This window comes from Rhinocladiella mackenziei (assembly GCF_000835555.1).
Source record: "Rhinocladiella mackenziei CBS 650.93 unplaced genomic scaffold supercont1.6, whole genome shotgun sequence".
Lineage (NCBI taxonomy): Eukaryota > Fungi > Ascomycota > Eurotiomycetes > Chaetothyriales > Herpotrichiellaceae > Rhinocladiella > Rhinocladiella mackenziei.
In genome coordinates, this window is record NW_013550599.1 from 2,517,754 (window position 1) to 2,534,650 (window position 16,897).

Consider the following 16,897-nt stretch of genomic DNA (forward strand, 5'->3'; position numbering starts at 1 on the left):
AGTCTACGCAGACCTATCAAGATTGACGAGGTCATGCCAGTGGTACATATATACAGATATCAAATTGCAGTTGACTGCAGTGCGGTGCGAAATGCAAGTTCTGAGTCGCCATCGCCGATAAAGCGAAGAGCTCCTTTCAGCCCCGTCCAGTGGCCAGCTCGTGATGTAAAACTGCGGAGGAGCGATCCCACTCTTATTCCTGTACCTGTTCATGGTGTGCTTCCTGGATTCGGAGTCCAGAGAGAAAATAAAAAATGTGGTATTGTGTCGCTCCTGGAGAACGCCTGCACACAACATGCCAAATCCATGCCAAAGCATTCCAGACATATCCCATTGCAATACAGTCCGGCTCCAAATAAATCTGTGTCGCTGATTGGAGCTCTCTTTCGTTCATCCTTCCAAAGTGGACTCTGCTCGCTTGTTGAAGTCATTGAAGACGGTGTCACCCTGCTTGCTCCTCCATAATAGGCTCAGGATTCCCAATCCCCCCATTCATCACCACATCTCCCTCCCCATCACCCTCATCTTCTTGTTGAGCGTGCGCCAAAACATCCGCCATACTCTTACCCTTGAAACTGGTGTCACCATATATGTCCGTCTCCATCTCTGCGTCTCCTTCGCTATCTCGAGGCGTACTACACGGTGGCGTCTCTACCGGAGGCGCAGGAGGCGGTGGCGGCGGCGGCGGGGTATCAATTTCCATATTCACTCTCTTTAACGGCGATCCTGGCGGCTCTTGATCGTTTCCCTCCTTTATGACTGTTGAATCCTCTCCGTCAGACCGCTTGCGTTTCAGCGTCGCGGCGCCATTCCGATCCGATGGTGATTGTGCGCTGGGTGTCGCTTCATTGTCCACGTCTTCATCTTCTGACATCTTGACGCCTTCCTCGTCATTCTCTAGCGAGATATCCCCCGTAGGAGGCAATCCAGCTGGCGAGGCAACGACCACCCCATCAACTGCGGTTGGTTGCTTCCCTTTTTCCCTAGCAGCTTTCTCCATCTCATGTTTCTTGTGCTTCTGATAGGCCTTCTCGAAGAATTGCTTGCAAAACTCCTTGACTTTCTTTTGCTGTCGCTCGTCAATTTTGGTCGGATCTTTTACCCTTCCAGCTTTGAAATCCGACGCCACCAGCTTTTTGGCGATCTCTTTCGCAAACCGTTTCAGATCGTCCCGCGGAATTTTGTGCTTGTATTTGTTCATGACCCGGGAGATGTGAGGGAAGAGCTCGGAATAATGTCAACCGGGAAACCAAAGGGCGCTGGACTTCATTCAATACTTACGGTATTTTCATACAGCTTCTTCTGCTTCTCTTCGTCGTACGATTTCCATTTCTCTTCCTTCTTTACTTTGGCCGGCTCGGGCGTATCGGGCGTCGTATTCTTGGCTTCCCGTTCTCGAGCAGTGACGATGTTGTCAATGATGCTCTTGAGCACGTCTTGTTCGGAAGGTTGTTTGAGTGGCGGCGGGGGTTGATCGGCTGGTTGTGTCGGTCGGGACCATGTTGTTTGACCAGTCGCTGAATAATAATATGTTCTTCCTTTGTCTTGGGCGGCAAACCAGCCTCGTGGTAACGGAGGCGGAGCTCGATGAAACGGACGTTGTGGATGAAAGCCGCCAGGTCGCTGCAGTGATCGTGGACCAGAAGGCGCGGAAAGATTTGCCGGGCCTCGTGGAGGACTACGTGACCGAGACCTGGATTTGGATCTCTTCCGTTCTTGGGCCGATTCTCGTCTTTCAAACGGCGTTGATTCGGTCTTGATGGGAGTCGACGCGTCATCTCTCTTCTTCCGTGGTATTCGGTAGGCCAATTCGAGTTTCGACCAGGCGTCGAGTAGTGCTGAGGCTTGAGACGATACTCTCTCGTCGGCGTGGCCGGTCAGAGGTTGTAAGGTTTTGTCAATCTTCGCGTCCACAATTTTGTTTCTGGTCAACCGAGGTAATCGATCGAGGATGTCCAGAATCTGGAGTATGATATTTTCGTCCTCACGCCACGCAGAAAGTTGAGAGTTGAGGATCTGATAGCCGTGGAATCTGACGACTCTGTGCCATGCCTGATCGTCATCACACCGCTGGATCCGCTGCAGAAGTTTGACAGCAATCCACTTTTCTTTACACTGCATGAGTGCAGCCATGACTTTGGTCACGCCCTCAGCACCCAGAGATTTCGCTTCAATGCTGTCCACGTATTCTTCATCATCTTCGGTTTGCTTTTTCTTCCGGGGACGTTTGGCCACCACGGTGTCCCATGAATCAGCATCTTCAATGCCTAGTGCTTCGATCATGGTGAGAGAAAGTTTGGTGGCTCTTTCAGTCTGGGTCTTGCCGCCGATGAAGCCCGTGCAGTTAGATTCGCCGCAGTAACAAGGTTGTGGGTTGGCGCCATAGCGATCGACATTGTAGTTGAAGACCAATTCTTCTCCAGCCTTGATATCGCGCTCGGCGAAGATGCCCATGCGAAGTTTGTCGCCCACCACCCATTTATCCACGTAGCAATTCGGATTACAGGAGTGGTTGCAGAATCGACCAAGATTGCCTTTCTTGGTGGCATCGATAAACTCACCCTTGCTCAGGGACATGAAGTAGAAGTGTTTGATGCCTTCCCCATCGTACTGAAGCATGCGTTTGCGAAAAGTGCCTTCCGGAATCGTTTCGCCAATATACTCGAAAATGAAATCATGTGGGCGAAGATTGACATTGGTTCGAAGGCCATAACCTTTCTTCTCGGTTTTGATGACCGACACATCCGCATACAGGCGCCGAAGAAATCTCTGGTTCTGGCATGATGTACCACAACCACAGTCATTGACACATTCCATCTTACAAGCGCGATTGATGCAGTCGGAATCCTCGCCGCATGCGAGGTTTCGCTGAGTGGTCGCGTCTGTATACGATGTGAGACGGTGTAAAGTACATATGGGAGGGGAAAAAAAAATGAAGACTCACCCCATTCTTCGGAGCAATCACAGTCGAGTGCATGTTCACTGAAGCCCAGATATTTATTTTGATAGGTGCAGGCATCGATGAGTGTGAATGTAGAGGTGGCTTCGGCCGTGGCGTCGGGAAGATGATCAAAGAGAGGAGCGACGCGCGGAGGCAGCTTGGACGCAGCTGTTCGGGGGGGGGCCTTCGCGGGCTTCGAGAGTTCCTTGGGCTCAGGCTTGCCAGGCGAGGTTGGGTTTGAGGTGGAGGTGTGAGTGTGACGGTGGCCATTCGAGTCCGACTCCTTCGCTTCGCTCTTGGCAGTCGCCGATGCCGTGTCCCGATCTGAGGTCAGAGGTCGGCGTGAGGACGCCGTCGAGGTGGACGGCGAGCGAGATTCTTTGCGTTGCGCGGCGGCGAGAGAGGGTGAATCTGGGGGGCTCGCCGCATTTTCCTGCTTGACTGCGGCCACGCGGGCGTTGCTCAGGTCGTCTGCAACCTCACTATCGACGGACTCCTCGCGCTTGACCTCAACCATAGTCTCCTCATCTGCATACTCCTGTCTGGAGGGGTTTCTGCTTAGACGACTCATTTTGACGGTGAACGGGACGATGTTCGAAGCCTGCGCGGGTGTTCTGGCCCCAAGGTGTCCGTCCAGGTGAGGTGGTGGAAAATTTCACGAGCCCCGTGTGCATCTAGGAGATACGAACCAGACAACCATTAAGTCCAAATCCAGGTCGATCTGTAGTCGGGATGATTCAAATCGGCATGGAAGATGGCTGCAAATACCCTGGCGGTGATGGTAGATGAGTACCAGTTCACTGAGGCCAGAAGGCGGATGAGATCGCCCGGCAACAGTGTCGGTCAATCAGCCAACGGCGGGGGAGTTTTGATTTTCCACTCAGCACTCGCGATACGCCTGCTGGCGGAGGCCTTTAGATAGAGAATGACAGTAGTGGCAGACGAGTCCACAGGAACGGACAAAAGAAAGGTGACGGAGCGAGAGCGACGAGAGCAGCAGCGGTGAAGAGGGGGCATTCAAACAAGGAGCATGAAGATGTGAAGAGAGTGTGTCTCTGGCGCTCTAGCTCCGCCCCTCACGACTGTCCCATGCACAGTCAAGAGTAGCATACAGGTAGCAAAGAAACAAAATCAGGCTCTTGCTGCGCAGGGAGAGGTTCAAGATTGTGCTGTCTAGGAGTCGTGATGACCAGGCGAGTGAAAAGGCTGAGCTGGGGATGAGAAGAATATTCATTGCGGCAGAGTTCCAACGTTTTGCCTTCGACAAGCCGCGCGCCAAGCCCCGGTGAGGCCCCGATGCCACTGCTATTCATGATCGTTGTTCATGTTCAAACATCCACATCCCTTTTTATTCTTATTTCTTCGGATTCTCATGCTCCCTGTCACTGTCAACTGTCGCTGTGTCGCTGTCGCATCCTCTCTATCTCCTCACCACCGCCCTTTTCATGGTCAATCCCAGTTCTGCCTAAATCTATTATATCCTCAAGCTTCCCTTTTGCACTCGGTCCGAGTGGTGATGTATTGGCAGCAGCAGCAGCAGCAGCAGCAGCATCAATCCTGCCGGTTAATGTCAGAGTCGGCTCGTCTAGGCACCATCTTAGCCTATTCGTTTGTTGGCTTGGTCCAATTTCTCTTGCTTTCTGCTGCTGTCATTTCGGGTGGTGAGGGTCCGCCCGAAAACGTCAGATACCGGGTCAGCTTTCTTCTTCATCTTTGGATCTGGTTCGGCTTTTGTTCTTAACCATGTCTACCAGACCCAGAATCGAACTTTTCGCTTGTCGTCCTTTGTCTACAGCCTTACCTTTCCACAATGATGATGTCTTGCCTGGTGATTGCGGACTGCTGATCGTGGGGTCTTCTGCTTGACCCCACGTCGATTGGGGAGAGGCCGTCATGGGTGATGCAGTGTGTTTCTGGGCATCCTCCCTATGTTTTGCCCGTTCTGCCTTCTCCGCGGCAATTAATTCTCGCCGTTCCTGTTTCCGCCTTTCGTATTCCTCTCGCGCAGCTTGCCGAAGCGCCCGGCTCACCTCGGTCACTCGGGCTTTGCGGGTGGAGAATTGTGTATAGTCTTTGATTTGATTTTTCGCCTCCTCTCCCATGGCCGCCCATTTTCCCGCCAGTCCGCTGATGGCCATCAACTTGGCATCTACTCGCCGCGTCAAATACACTTGCGGTTCCTTGTTCTGTTCCTTGGCTCGAGCCATGATTCGTTCAATCTCATCCCGGTATGCGGTTTCATATATATCCACGTCCGCCGCTCCGGGGCTTTCACTGACCACCGGTACCGTGTCCTCCTCTCCCTGGACGAACGTCCCGTCGTCGTCCGTTTGAGAACTGAGTCCGGAAAAAGTCGACGGTCCAATATACAGGTACAGCTGGTCTTCCAGAGGATCATGTGCGTGTCCTCGATGGCCGATCTCATCAGCAGTGTTTGCATGCGGCTTCCATGAGCGGAATGGCGGTAGCTTTTGTGGGTCGAGACTGTCCATCTCTCCTCCCGTTTGGATCCGCGAAATCGAGTCGTCCGTGTCGGTGCTTGTTTCGCTCAGCAAAGCCGCCGAATTGTGATCAATCTTCGGATTTGGGGCCTCCTTTTCCGTAACAGTAGTATCATCGATGCTCAAAGTAGGTACCGGTCGTACATGTGAGTTACTCATTTGCCGCCGAAGTCCTCCCGCTTCCCATTCTTCTTCTGGGCGCGCTCTACCGGGGGTGTTGAAACTGTGTGATTGGGGGGGACGATGGCCCCGTTCTTTTTGCATCGTTCCTGGAGGCTGGGAGAAGTGTGAACCTCCTTGTTCTCCCAAAATCGAATTCATGGGAGCTGGCTGATCCTTGTCCAAGAGAGACTTGAACTTGTTGACTGCTTTCACCTGTGACGCTATTAATCAATTTCTGGAGAGCCTTCTTTGAACAAACTTACCACTGTGATGAGATTTCTCATATTGTCCGTAATTGCGGCATTCATTTCAGCTTCGGTCGGCGGTTCCACCAAATCAGACGTGTTCTCCTCCTCCGATAGTAACTTGTCCGTCCCCCGTTTCGTGACCCATGGATGATCCTTGACACTATCAGCGCCGCTTGATCGTTAGATACCGAGACTTACCCTGAGCTCGGGCATCTTGATGCGTTTCTGGGGGTCTTTTTCCAGAATCCTCGACATCAGATCTCGAAAATCTTCGTCTCGTTCCGAGCCCAAATCAGGCTCCTCGGTCTTAATCGCTTCGTAGAGTTCGAAAATGCCGGTTCTCTCAAAGGGAATCCGGCCGTACTTCAAACAGTACAAGGTGACCCCCATGGACCAGATGTCTGCTGCCCGCCCCGACACATCCCCGTGTCGGGCCACACACAATTCGGGTGGGAGAAACGCGGGACTGCCCGCCGACTTTGCAGTAAGCATTTCCGAATCTTTGGCGAACATTTCCGAGACCCCAAAGTCAACAACTTTGAGTACGTCGTCTTCCGTGATCAGGCAATTGTCCGGTTTAATGTCACGATGAACCACTCCTTGAGCATGCAAGTATTCAATGCCCAAAATAAGATCTCGAAACCAATACCGGCAAACGTGGTCGGGATATGGATCTGCTCTTTCTTCCAGCCCCACCCTCATCACCACCCCCTTCTTGCACATCTCCATCACCATGTAGAGGGAGTCTTCGGTAGGATCATCCAACACCTCGATGAGCGACACCAGGTTTGGATGGTTCAGCTTTTTCATGATGGCAATTTCTTCTTTAATCAGGTCTATCGAATTGAGCGGTGATTCGCCATCCTTGCCCACGTTTCTATGCAAAGGTGAGTTAAAGCCTTGCAAAGCACCCCGACGTCTTTGGCCCAACGGTTTTCGAAGTATATGTGATTGTGCTCGTTTCCGGAGCCGGGCCTTGGAGAACTCTTTCACTGCCTGTAGCCCAGGGTTCAGCGTTATTCGGACAGGCGTGAAGGAGGACTCACATATTCCGTGCCATACTGATCAACCGCTAGATGAACAGCTCCAAAAGAACCGCGCCCAATCTCTTGCTTGATAATGTACTGATTAATGCGATGTTCCGCGACACCATCGTCCTGGCTCGTGATGTATTCAGAACGGGCATTAAGTGATTCCTGGACGGAGTGTGGTCAATAAATAGGTCGATATGGGGGTAATCGAAGCGAGATAACCTTGACATGCTTAGGGGCTGACGGAGTCCGGCGATGATGGCGAAGAGGACTATTGTGTTCCGGGCTGGACCTGTAGCGAGGTTAGACGATGCAAATAGCCAAAGCTCTACCAAAAAACTTACAGATGTTTGACAACTGTTGGCTTGCTGAGGGTGGATGGGTGGTCAGTGCCCTTGTCGAGGGGATCATGTGAAGGCAAACGCCCGCGGGGCTCAGGATTTAAGGCGGTGGGAAAGCGCACAACTTCCTCCGCCGACGTGGACGTAGGGGATGCAACGATATCCATGAGGCATTCGACATTGGTTTGGTGCCTCTGCAATAGTCAACCCAAAAAAAAAAAAAGGGTAGAAGAAGGCCCTTAGGAAGCCCAGGAGTTCAAGCGGTTAAGCAGAAAGTGGAGGGGTGTTGAATGACATGACACGAGGAATAAAGATATCCGCCGCACTTGCCGTTCTGGACTTTTACCGAAGTCGATCCAACGGGGCGTGTCTGATTGTTAGGACACCAGCGATTATTCCTACAGACATCGCGTACAATGTTTACTGGCATCTGAAAATTGTTTCGGAAAAAGTCGATTGGGTTGCATAGCACACTTCGCAGTCCCCCCGGCGTCGTCGTCTCTGGAAGCGACTCACGTCTTCCCGGTGGCAGACACGCGAGGCCTTCTGCAATGGTTGTCTACTCTTTTTACATATTTGATCGGCACGGTAAGAGGGCGAAGTTTGAGTGCAGAGTCTTTGTTGGGCTAACGGCTGCAGCCGAATGCATCTATAAGAAACGCTGGCTGCCTTCCTCGATTTCATCGTCTGGCAAATCCTCGAGACCGTCTTCGCAAGCATACGTCAACGGCGGCCCTCAAGCCCGTTCTATCCTGAGCGCAGATGACGATGCCAAACTCATCTTTGGAACAATCTTCTCTCTGCGGAATATGGTGCGCAAGCTAGGAGGAGAGGACGACAGGTCGGTGAGCTGCACCAAGTGTTGGACGGCCGGCTGATGGAGTGCGCAAGCTTTCTTTCCTACCGAACTTCACAATACAAACTTCATTACTACGAGACTCCAACAAATACCAAATTTGTGATGCTCACCGACACGAAATCGGGATCAATGCGAATCGCGTTGCAGCAAATATACGTCAACTGCTATGTGGAATATGTGGTCAAGAACCCACTCTCCCCAGTCGAACATCCGGGAGGCGTCGGTGTCAATAATGAGCTCTTCGAGGCCAGCCTGGAGCAATTTGTGGTATGTGAAATCTGTGCGAACCCCTTAGGATAGATTTCATGCTGATAAGATAATTTAGGATCGTGTCTTGAATGCAGCCTGATTCGGGTGAACGTTCTGGGAATCGTCCAGAACCTTGAATTCCTGCCACTCGATCCAAGTTCCAATCCATGCTCGACATGATGGACCTCCTTGGATCGGCTGACGAAGTATTGTCTTCCAATTCCCCGGAACGGAACGGTGGTCAGCTGGTAATTCGGCCCGGAGCGATCGTATATCCCAGAGTGTGGTCCAACTGGATGATACTGATGCCTCACGCCACTTCCGCAAGCAGGACGAGAAAAGAATCACTCCAGCCCCCACATCCCCCAAAATCAGTCGTGCAGACAATAATCAACATCGGTTACTCACGGTCGAAGCGAGGCTCGGCCTATCACGGCTGATCATAAAGGAAAGATCGTGCTTCCCTGGATTAGGATAACGATTTTGGTAGATTGTGGAACATGACGAAACAGATGCCCGTGATACATCGTCTAGCCCCTCACCCCCCAGGAGTCTCATGGCTGCGGCTCCCGTATCTAGAGGGGGTTGTGGGCTGCTCTGTTACTCACAGACCGGGGTTTGATGAAATTGGTCGTTGTAGTGCAAAGAACCAATGTGAGCTCAAAATCGGATATATGTTGTATGATTGGGTAGAGGGCGAAAATCCTGAACGCAAAGCTAGAGGAGGCCTGCATGGAAGTTGGACAAATCACAAAATTCAATGGGGAAAATGGCCAAAAAGCGCAGAAAATGCTGACCAGTGAGAGAGCGAGCTGCGTGTCGGAAAAAGAAAGACGTATTTTAGTTCAGCATTTTGAAGGACATTTGTGTTTTAATTTTTCAGCGCCGAGATACGAGCAGGATCATCATGATCAGCTCTCTCGGATGGCAATTGGCGAGAATGACGGCAACCGACGGGCCATCCCTGCTTCCACGTTCCCAGCCAGGCTGTCTCGTATTCGGGCGGAATTTGGACATTTGAGCTGGGATATTGCCCGGGGTTGAGTTGAAGTCGGTGTGGTTGATGCGGTCGGTGCGGTATATCCATGTTGGCCAGTCACGTGACGCGTTGCCTTGGCAGCGTCACGTGAGGCTGTTTGGCTTGGCAACTTGCGCCCTTCTGAGATAGAACAACAACACATTCCTTCTCTAGACTCCACAGTCTATCAATCCAGACCATGATAATGGGGAACTGGTGTCAATATCTGTATTTGTAAACTCCATCCCCACCTGCTTGCGGCCACTCTTTACGTTTGGTTACTGGGTCGACTCAACCAGCTGCCAGGCTAATGGGGCGGATATTGCGGCAAGATGCAGAACACTTTATCCGTAGACAGAGATCAAGTGCTAGCAAGGTAGACCCTCGCGACGGTGACGTGCACGAGACAACCAATGACAGATTGATGCTACATGAAGAGAGCACGGTGATCTCAACTCGTATACTGGAGGCGATACACAGGTGAAACCTTGCATGTCTTCGAGGAGCAGTGGTGAAAGAGAATGGGTGAGACCGAGTGGCTAGTTCCGTGCTCCCTTTGCTTTCAATATTTCGTGCTGATAAATTATTTACTGGGTTCCGGTTGGAGGTGGAAAGGGAATTGGAATGCTTCATCGATTCACATTGGCCCCCAAACACAAATTCGGTGCTATAAGTGGTGTACGGGAGGCAGCTGAAGACAGGCTTTGTCAAGCCGCCATGGCAAACTGCCGTACGGAGTATTGTACACAGGTCAATAGCTTCATAGGTCAACTATCAATGACGCTGGTACGGGGACATAGCCGCATGGCTGGCCCAACTGACAGGCTGAATAATGCCAATGTACTGTGATGGACCGACGGCAGATGTCATTGCGGGGTCCGGGGTTGACAGGAGATAGACAGGGTCTTGCATTGCTGAGACAAGCGCACGAAAGAGAAGATAGAGAACGAGAGTCGGAAGGAGGGAATTTGTGAGTACGAGCGAGGACAAGACGAGGCAGAGACAGTGGCAGGAACAGAGTCAGTCGTATTCTTATTGATTATGATTCCTTCTCGGAGGGGAATTTCTCTAAGACAGCTGCCAGCAAAGCTGAGCCCTGGGTCGCCGCTGGCGTGAGGTTCTATGTTTCTCGGGAGGGGCCGCCTTGGCATAGCAAGAAGATTCTTCTCGGGGAGAGGAGGGAGAAGCTCACGAGGGTACCGGTGCAGGTACCGAATCCTCACGAAAGTTAACGGGCGCAGGCTGAAAAGAGAAATTTTTAGAGTTCAGCTCCACTTGTTGTTGATTTCTCCATTCGTCTTGGGTCCATCACTCATCCGAACTTTACAGAGCACGAACCCCATCTTCGATCGGGCAAATTGCTGCAAGTTAAAACCGCTTACCCTTGACGGAGGAAAAAAAAAAAATTGGGTCGAGACAGACCAGTCCAACATCTCGCTCGGCGTCTTCCTTCTCCTGTCTCCAGGGGCCCTGGAGGCTCAGAACTCTAAATCCTGAAGAAAAACGAATCCTTGTCGTTGCATTACCCCTGTCTCCGACCCTAGTCAACCACGCTTGCCTAGTCCCAGAAAACGCATTCGGTGTCGTCGAAAGGTCGCATTCTCCATCCAATCCTACTCAGAATCTCCTGCTTCTCGTATGCAATTTGCTCCCACTCCTACCTTCAGGCTCCTTTTCCTGCTCATTCAACCCGTGTCCGTGGCCCACGGTCCATGGGGCCTGCCCGCGGTTCAGCGTTTAGCTCTTTCCCCCAGCTAACGAGGCAGGATGGGCAGTTCCCTATATTCCGTTGATTGGCGAAGAGCAAAAACACATGGCGGGGAGGATGCTGCAGAAAACGCATTGCGCCACCGACATTTGGCGAGTTGAACCTCATTGCCGCACCTTTCGTGCCTCTCTCCAAGGCTCCTAGGCTCCTGCCTCTCTCGGCTCAGCATCTGAGACTGGTGATTGGGCTGTGGTGGGTTTCGACGGCATCAATCCATACAAACTGGAGTTACAACTGGTCCAACCATGGCACAATCTAAGGTTGTGGCGTGCCTGACAGCAATCCCTACCATTATCCATCTACCCGCGCACACCAAGGGCATCGAATCCCTCGGTCCCCACTTGCCACAAGCGACGACCGATGAGATGCTTATGGTGCCCGTTGTACGGAATTACCTTTCGCTCACACTCACGTCCAGGGATTCATTGATGGTCAGCTGCAGGTCCCAGAACCTTCAGGAACCCGTCCTACCAACTTCCCCCAGTCTTGAAGTGACGAGACCCATCCGTTGTCGACATCCACCGTTCCGAATTCCATCAGGCCAAACCACCTGCCACTGAATCCTCTTCATATTGTGCGACATGGGTGAGCCCTGACACACCCTTTCCTCCTCTAGACCAAAAGGACTCTGCCCTTTTGCGCGTTCTCAAAATTCCTTCCCCATCATCCTTTTTTTCCTTCGCCCTCCTTAATGCGAACAACATCTCACACTGAGGATCTGGTCCGTCATATGGTCTTCGTCCCCCCTACCCTCCATTACATTACCCTCCCCGCACCGACCCGTGGTACATCACTTCTACCCTCCATCACGCGACTTGATCTGGACCTCAATTCCCCTCGACCTTGACCATTCTCGACCATTCAAACCGTCGTCATGAGAATATAGAGTCATCCTGTCTGGCGCACTGCCTCGCGAACAACAGCTAGCAATGTCCGCGTCGAATTTGAGAGGCTTCTGCCCGCCTCCCTTCTTACAAGAAACCCTCTTCCCAGACACCGGTGGATGTACGTACCCGTCTCACGCGAGCACCGAACGAATTCATCACTCACCATATCTAGTTATAAGCGGACGGTTTTGTATGCCAATAGCCCAACTTCAGAACCTGACTTGTTGCTTGCCTTGCCCAACCACCGACTGGACATATTCCGATGGTATGTATATCATCCAAGAGCAATCTGAACTCGCATGCTGAGGGTGGGCAGGATTTGAACGCCGGACGGAAATTGCCAACTGGGTCAATTTGGCAGCTTTTCTGCTGTCCGTGTATCTTCTGGTTTCCTTCGTCGTTCTTCCAGTCAAGTATACTCACAGACATTATCTGAGTGTCTGCGTTACCTTGGGGGTGGTCTTTATGGAGGTTTGTCGGCCTTGCATGTTGTCGTCAGGAACTCGATTTAACGCAATGTTTGCAGCTTGCCTTCATTGTTCCATTAGCCGCGAGGCCCGACCAATGTTTCAACGAAATCACTCCAAATGATATGAAGTCCAGCGGTTCTTGCGCAATCAGCGGTGCATTCTTGCTGTTTGGGGGCTGGGCTGTTGTCATTTGGGTATTCTGCCGAGCGCTTGCTCTTCATCTCCAAATTTGCTGGGAAGTGGTACCAGGAGACAAGTTCTTCTATTCCTCACTGGCATTTGGGTGGCTCATTCCCATCATTGGCCTGGCTCTTACTCTGAGCTTGACCGGCGTCTCGTTCCGATTCGGAGATGTCTGCCATATCAATCACAAAGATGCTCTGGAGGATTTTTGGGGGCCTCTCCTCGCCTTTGCGGCTTTGGGCTTGGTCCTTCAGTTCGTCACCGTCGGTTACTGCATCCATGTCTACATCAAGAGCCTTCTCGATGACAAGAATACCACCAATACCAGTTCTCAGGCTCCGACTTATTCAGGCAGCTTGAGGACGATATCTGCCAGACAAACCTACCGCCGAGTGAAAAGAGTCGTAGAGCTGCAATGGCGTGGTGCAGCCATTGTGCTCGTCCTTATTGCCGAAGTCGTCTTCTTCTCGGTGGTGTTTGTGTCCATGGACAACAGCTCTCAGGTCAACGCAGAGCTTTTGGCGAAGGCCACAAATTGGCTCGAATGCCTCGTCAACACTCAAGGCGACAAAAACAAATGTCTACCATTGGCCAGTGGTCTGGTGCAATCAGAAGGCATTGTCCTGGCAGTGCTCATCGTTCTTGGGGTGAGCTGAACATCTTCCCTTTTTTCCTGGATATGCTTCTAATAGACATCCTAGTTGAGCGGTTTTTGGTGTTTGGTATTTTTTGGCCGATGGTCCATGACTCATGGGTGGAGGGAATTTTTCCAGACAAAATTCCGACGAAACAATGAATTCGTCTCGGCTGATGCCAGACGATTATCGAACGACCCTCGTACGTACGAAATGCTGAGCGGAACAGCGCCTCAACTGAACATCAAATCGCCAGATCGAGTATTGACCAGCCCCAATCCACGGCCAGCCTTTTCCCCCGGCCCAGACTCAAAGCAGGATTATTTTGGCTCTGCTCGTGCCTATGTCAATCCAGTATCGAGTTATTCCTACCCAAGAGTTCCCAGCCAAAATAGAGACTGGGATCCGAAATCCACACACGCGAGATCAGCAGAAGTATCCGGAACTGGATATGACATGAAAACTTTTCCGGGATGAACAACGCCCTCGACACCCTCGCTATTCTCCTCCCTATGTTAATGCAAATAGTCATACTGCACGTTTCAGCGTAAGGCGCCAAAGGATTGATTATGGGCTCGCACAGTTATCTGCGCCCCTTGCGGTTTGGATGGGGAATGGCTGTTTGAACACACACACACTCACACACACATATATATATATGTATATTACAGCAGTGTGCCCATGTATGGTGAGTTGTATGAAGTTTTATATGTTGTTAAGATCGACCGTCGGAAGAGAGAAATATATTTTGTATAGCTCAGCTCGACATCCTATCGGTTGGAAAAAGGCATAAACTGGTGAGAATCAGTGTCTCATTGAGCTAGAAAGACGGGAAATGTCCCCCGTGCGTCCGATTTTGAGGCTTTTGTTTTGAGTCAATATTTGGCACCTCATCTTTGTCGATACAGCAGAGCATCGCTTCACAGCGGGAAAAAGCGCGCAAGCAATCGATGTCGGAGACGAATTATCGGGTTATGAGAGCGCCTTGTTATCACTGGAAAAAGAAGCAAAGAAATGCGAAATACCCTTGTCATTGTTTGAGGCAGGGGGGACTGGTTCCTGAATTGCCATTTGATTTAAGAGAGGAATGAATGGATGAGGGAAAGGAAAGTCACGGAACTGACACTGGATGGAAGGTCGGATAGATGAGAATGAACAGAAGAGAAGGAAAAGACACTTGAGATCATGATAGAAGTGATGTTGATATAGTCCAAAGACGTGGGAGGCGTCAATATCATCCTGACAGGAGTGAGGATGTTGTAGAGCACTGAGGAGATGAAAATACTGAAATCAAATCGAAATCGAAATCGACACTATGTATCTATCTGTTTCAGCACATAATTCTTCATGGATTTGATTTTTGTTGTAAGCCGTAGTCACCCGTTTGAAAATCGAAACCTTGCTGATCAGACTCAAGTCTTGTGTAGGTAACAATGCGTGCCACTTTCGTTGACTTGGACGGAAAGTAATCAAATACAAGCAATTAGAATCTCTCCGAGCGCGTCAAGAGTTGCAGGAAATCTCCCCCCCGGTTAGTGCCTCCGCTTTTGGAGGTGTTTTCTCGATGCTAAGAACGATAACCCGGTCCGCACCCCAATCCAGATTGACTTTCCATTCATATTAGCATCATACGGACTAGAACAGTCCACCTTAGAAACAGCCAGGAGACCGTCAATTCCCTGAAAGAATGGATACCTTCGACCGCACCGTTCCGAACAGGCCGCGTCGGGGGCATGTAGGGAGGGTCCCTCCGGATTCTTCCCTCACAATGCCTCAGAGAGAAGGGCCTTCTCTGACTTTCACGAAATCGTCTTGCACCACGTCCCATCTCCCATCTTCCATCTCCTTTTATGCATTCGACCGACCCTGCCAAGTTTTACGTTTAAACCGACCGCCGAGAATATTGTTTCTCTCTCTCTTCCATGAGGAATTCCTCCCCTGATCATGCTATCCTACAGCCAAATTACTACTTCACATCATCTACTACCACTGGGAGGGGGAAGGGGAAGGAGTTGGAGAGAAAAGGGCTTTCGTGGAGGCGGTGGGGCTGTGCAACATCTCAATCAGAGGCCAACGGCCCAATACTCCCCTGAGCATTATCGACGACATCGACAACAACTTCGTTGAGAAGGGTACCATAAAGAAACAGCATGCGGACTCGAACAAAAAAAATATTTAAGGAGTGATGATGAAATGGACAAGGTAAGGACATACGTCCTATAAGACATACAGAGAAGTCGGTTTCCGGCAAGCCGAGCCCACATCCGCGGGCATTCAATCGTCACCCGCGAAAGCGTTACGTTACCACTCCTACCTCTACTATTTTCAGCGATTAGGCCGCTAGGTAGGATTAATGCAAATCCTGGGAGGCTATGTCATCCGGAGGGAAGCTGCTGAGTCTATTGAAGGTGTGTGATACCCACCCGATACGAGCCAATCGAACTGATACTGACATCCTATAGTTGTTGCAACTCAACCTCGGCTTCAACAAGCTATGTGCCATGGGGACGCAGGTATCTATCAGGCGGTCATCCATCAACGCGTCCCATGCGACGTACAAGCTGCCTTCCTTGGCCAACCTTCGCCCAGAGTTCTGTTTGAAGCAGTCACACATGTGAGTCGCTATGCTCACCCGCGAACGCCGACAGGGTTTACTTCGGATAAAGTGAACGCTCTCAAGGCGGACCCGGTGATTGACCAAAAGCTACCCGACAGCAGTTCTTTGACACCATTGGCACAATTGAGATAAATAATCAACCTGGCCTCTTTATGCTTGATCTCGACAAGGGAGACTGGGAGCCCAAAAGGGAAGAGCACTACTTGGAAGAACGGCGAGTTTGTTGCAGACCTTATTTGCAAGGATCTCTGTGAGCTTGGCGACGAGGACAAGTTCTATCACAGGCGTATGCCTCCGTCGCCTGGTGCCAAAGGAAAGACATTCCGCTGCGGCACAAACCGGATCTTACATAGGGAATTCAACATAACGGCGGATCGCTAGACCGTCTGCTGTTTCCCAAGGGCCCCACAACTTCTTCACGGTATACAAAACTCGGAATCATGCCGAACCCCATCTCAAACAATTCAGAGAAATGATGGCATCCCCTGCCAGGACCCAGAATGTCAAGCTTCCACTGCCCTTCATGGGGGCATATGCACTTCAAGTACCGTGAAGTACGTCTGCACAATTACGATATCTTTCGGAAACGCAGCTAATCACCACGCTCTAACAATCCGGTGTATTTTTTAGACGAACATGAAGCCATGGGTTCCTAGTCATTGAGACGGCCTGCACTGCCCTTGTCCTGCCGGCGGAATGGGAACGGATGTTCCTTTATTAACGCAACCAGTGTCTTTTGGCAGTCGCTTCTCCGACAACTGCCTGCTTCAGAGGCTTCTCAAGGATCTTTTGGAGGCAACTCCTCTGGTTGACTACCCTATATGTCGAGGTCAATGCAAGTGAAGGGCGATGGTGGATGAGGGGAAGCCCACGTCACCTGCTTGTTCTCGCCATGGCCGAGTGCCCTGATGAACCGGAAGCCATGTGCCTGATCACTCTTTGTCCTTCATTCGCTCTTGAAACCATTTTCGTATTCTAATGCGGTTC

General features: G+C 51.1%; 5 protein-coding genes across 5 annotated transcripts; 3 read left to right on the plus strand and 2 right to left on the minus strand.

Moving 5' to 3' along the window:
• Positions 1 to 442: 442 nt before the first annotated feature.
• On the minus strand, positions 443 to 3,512 carry Z518_08690 (uncharacterized protein; the record flags this gene model as incomplete). Its single annotated transcript, XM_013414430.1, has 3 exons — positions 443 to 1,225; positions 1,282 to 2,882; positions 2,945 to 3,512. The coding sequence occupies 3 exons, from the start codon at positions 3,510 to 3,512 to the stop codon at positions 443 to 445; spliced, it is 2,952 nt and encodes a 983-aa protein (XP_013269884.1).
• Positions 3,513 to 4,635: 1,123 nt separating this feature from the next.
• Positions 4,636 to 7,391, minus strand: Z518_08691 (uncharacterized protein; the record flags this gene model as incomplete). The annotated part of the gene is made up of 6 exons (XM_013414431.1): positions 4,636 to 5,817; positions 5,868 to 6,005; positions 6,051 to 6,848; positions 6,899 to 7,048; positions 7,106 to 7,175; positions 7,228 to 7,391. The coding sequence occupies 6 exons, from the start codon at positions 7,389 to 7,391 to the stop codon at positions 4,636 to 4,638; spliced, it is 2,502 nt and encodes an 833-aa protein (XP_013269885.1).
• Positions 7,392 to 7,775: 384 nt separating this feature from the next.
• Positions 7,776 to 8,432, plus strand: Z518_08692 (uncharacterized protein; the record flags this gene model as incomplete). Its single annotated transcript, XM_013414432.1, has 4 exons — positions 7,776 to 7,812; positions 7,864 to 8,065; positions 8,116 to 8,350; positions 8,409 to 8,432. The coding sequence occupies 4 exons, from the start codon at positions 7,776 to 7,778 to the stop codon at positions 8,430 to 8,432; spliced, it is 498 nt and encodes a 165-aa protein (XP_013269886.1).
• A 3,615-nt stretch (positions 8,433 to 12,047) lies between these two features.
• Positions 12,048 to 13,770, plus strand: Z518_08693 (uncharacterized protein; the record flags this gene model as incomplete). The annotated part of the gene is made up of 6 exons (XM_013414433.1): positions 12,048 to 12,123; positions 12,178 to 12,270; positions 12,322 to 12,476; positions 12,532 to 13,305; positions 13,360 to 13,380; positions 13,432 to 13,770. 6 exons carry the CDS (start codon positions 12,048 to 12,050, stop codon positions 13,768 to 13,770), a joined length of 1,458 nt encoding a protein of 485 aa, XP_013269887.1.
• A 1,876-nt stretch (positions 13,771 to 15,646) lies between these two features.
• On the plus strand, positions 15,647 to 16,042 carry Z518_08694 (uncharacterized protein; the record flags this gene model as incomplete). Its single annotated transcript, XM_013414434.1, has 2 exons — positions 15,647 to 15,701; positions 15,756 to 16,042. The coding sequence occupies 2 exons, from the start codon at positions 15,647 to 15,649 to the stop codon at positions 16,040 to 16,042; spliced, it is 342 nt and encodes a 113-aa protein (XP_013269888.1).
• Between the last annotated feature and the right edge of the window lie 855 nt (positions 16,043 to 16,897).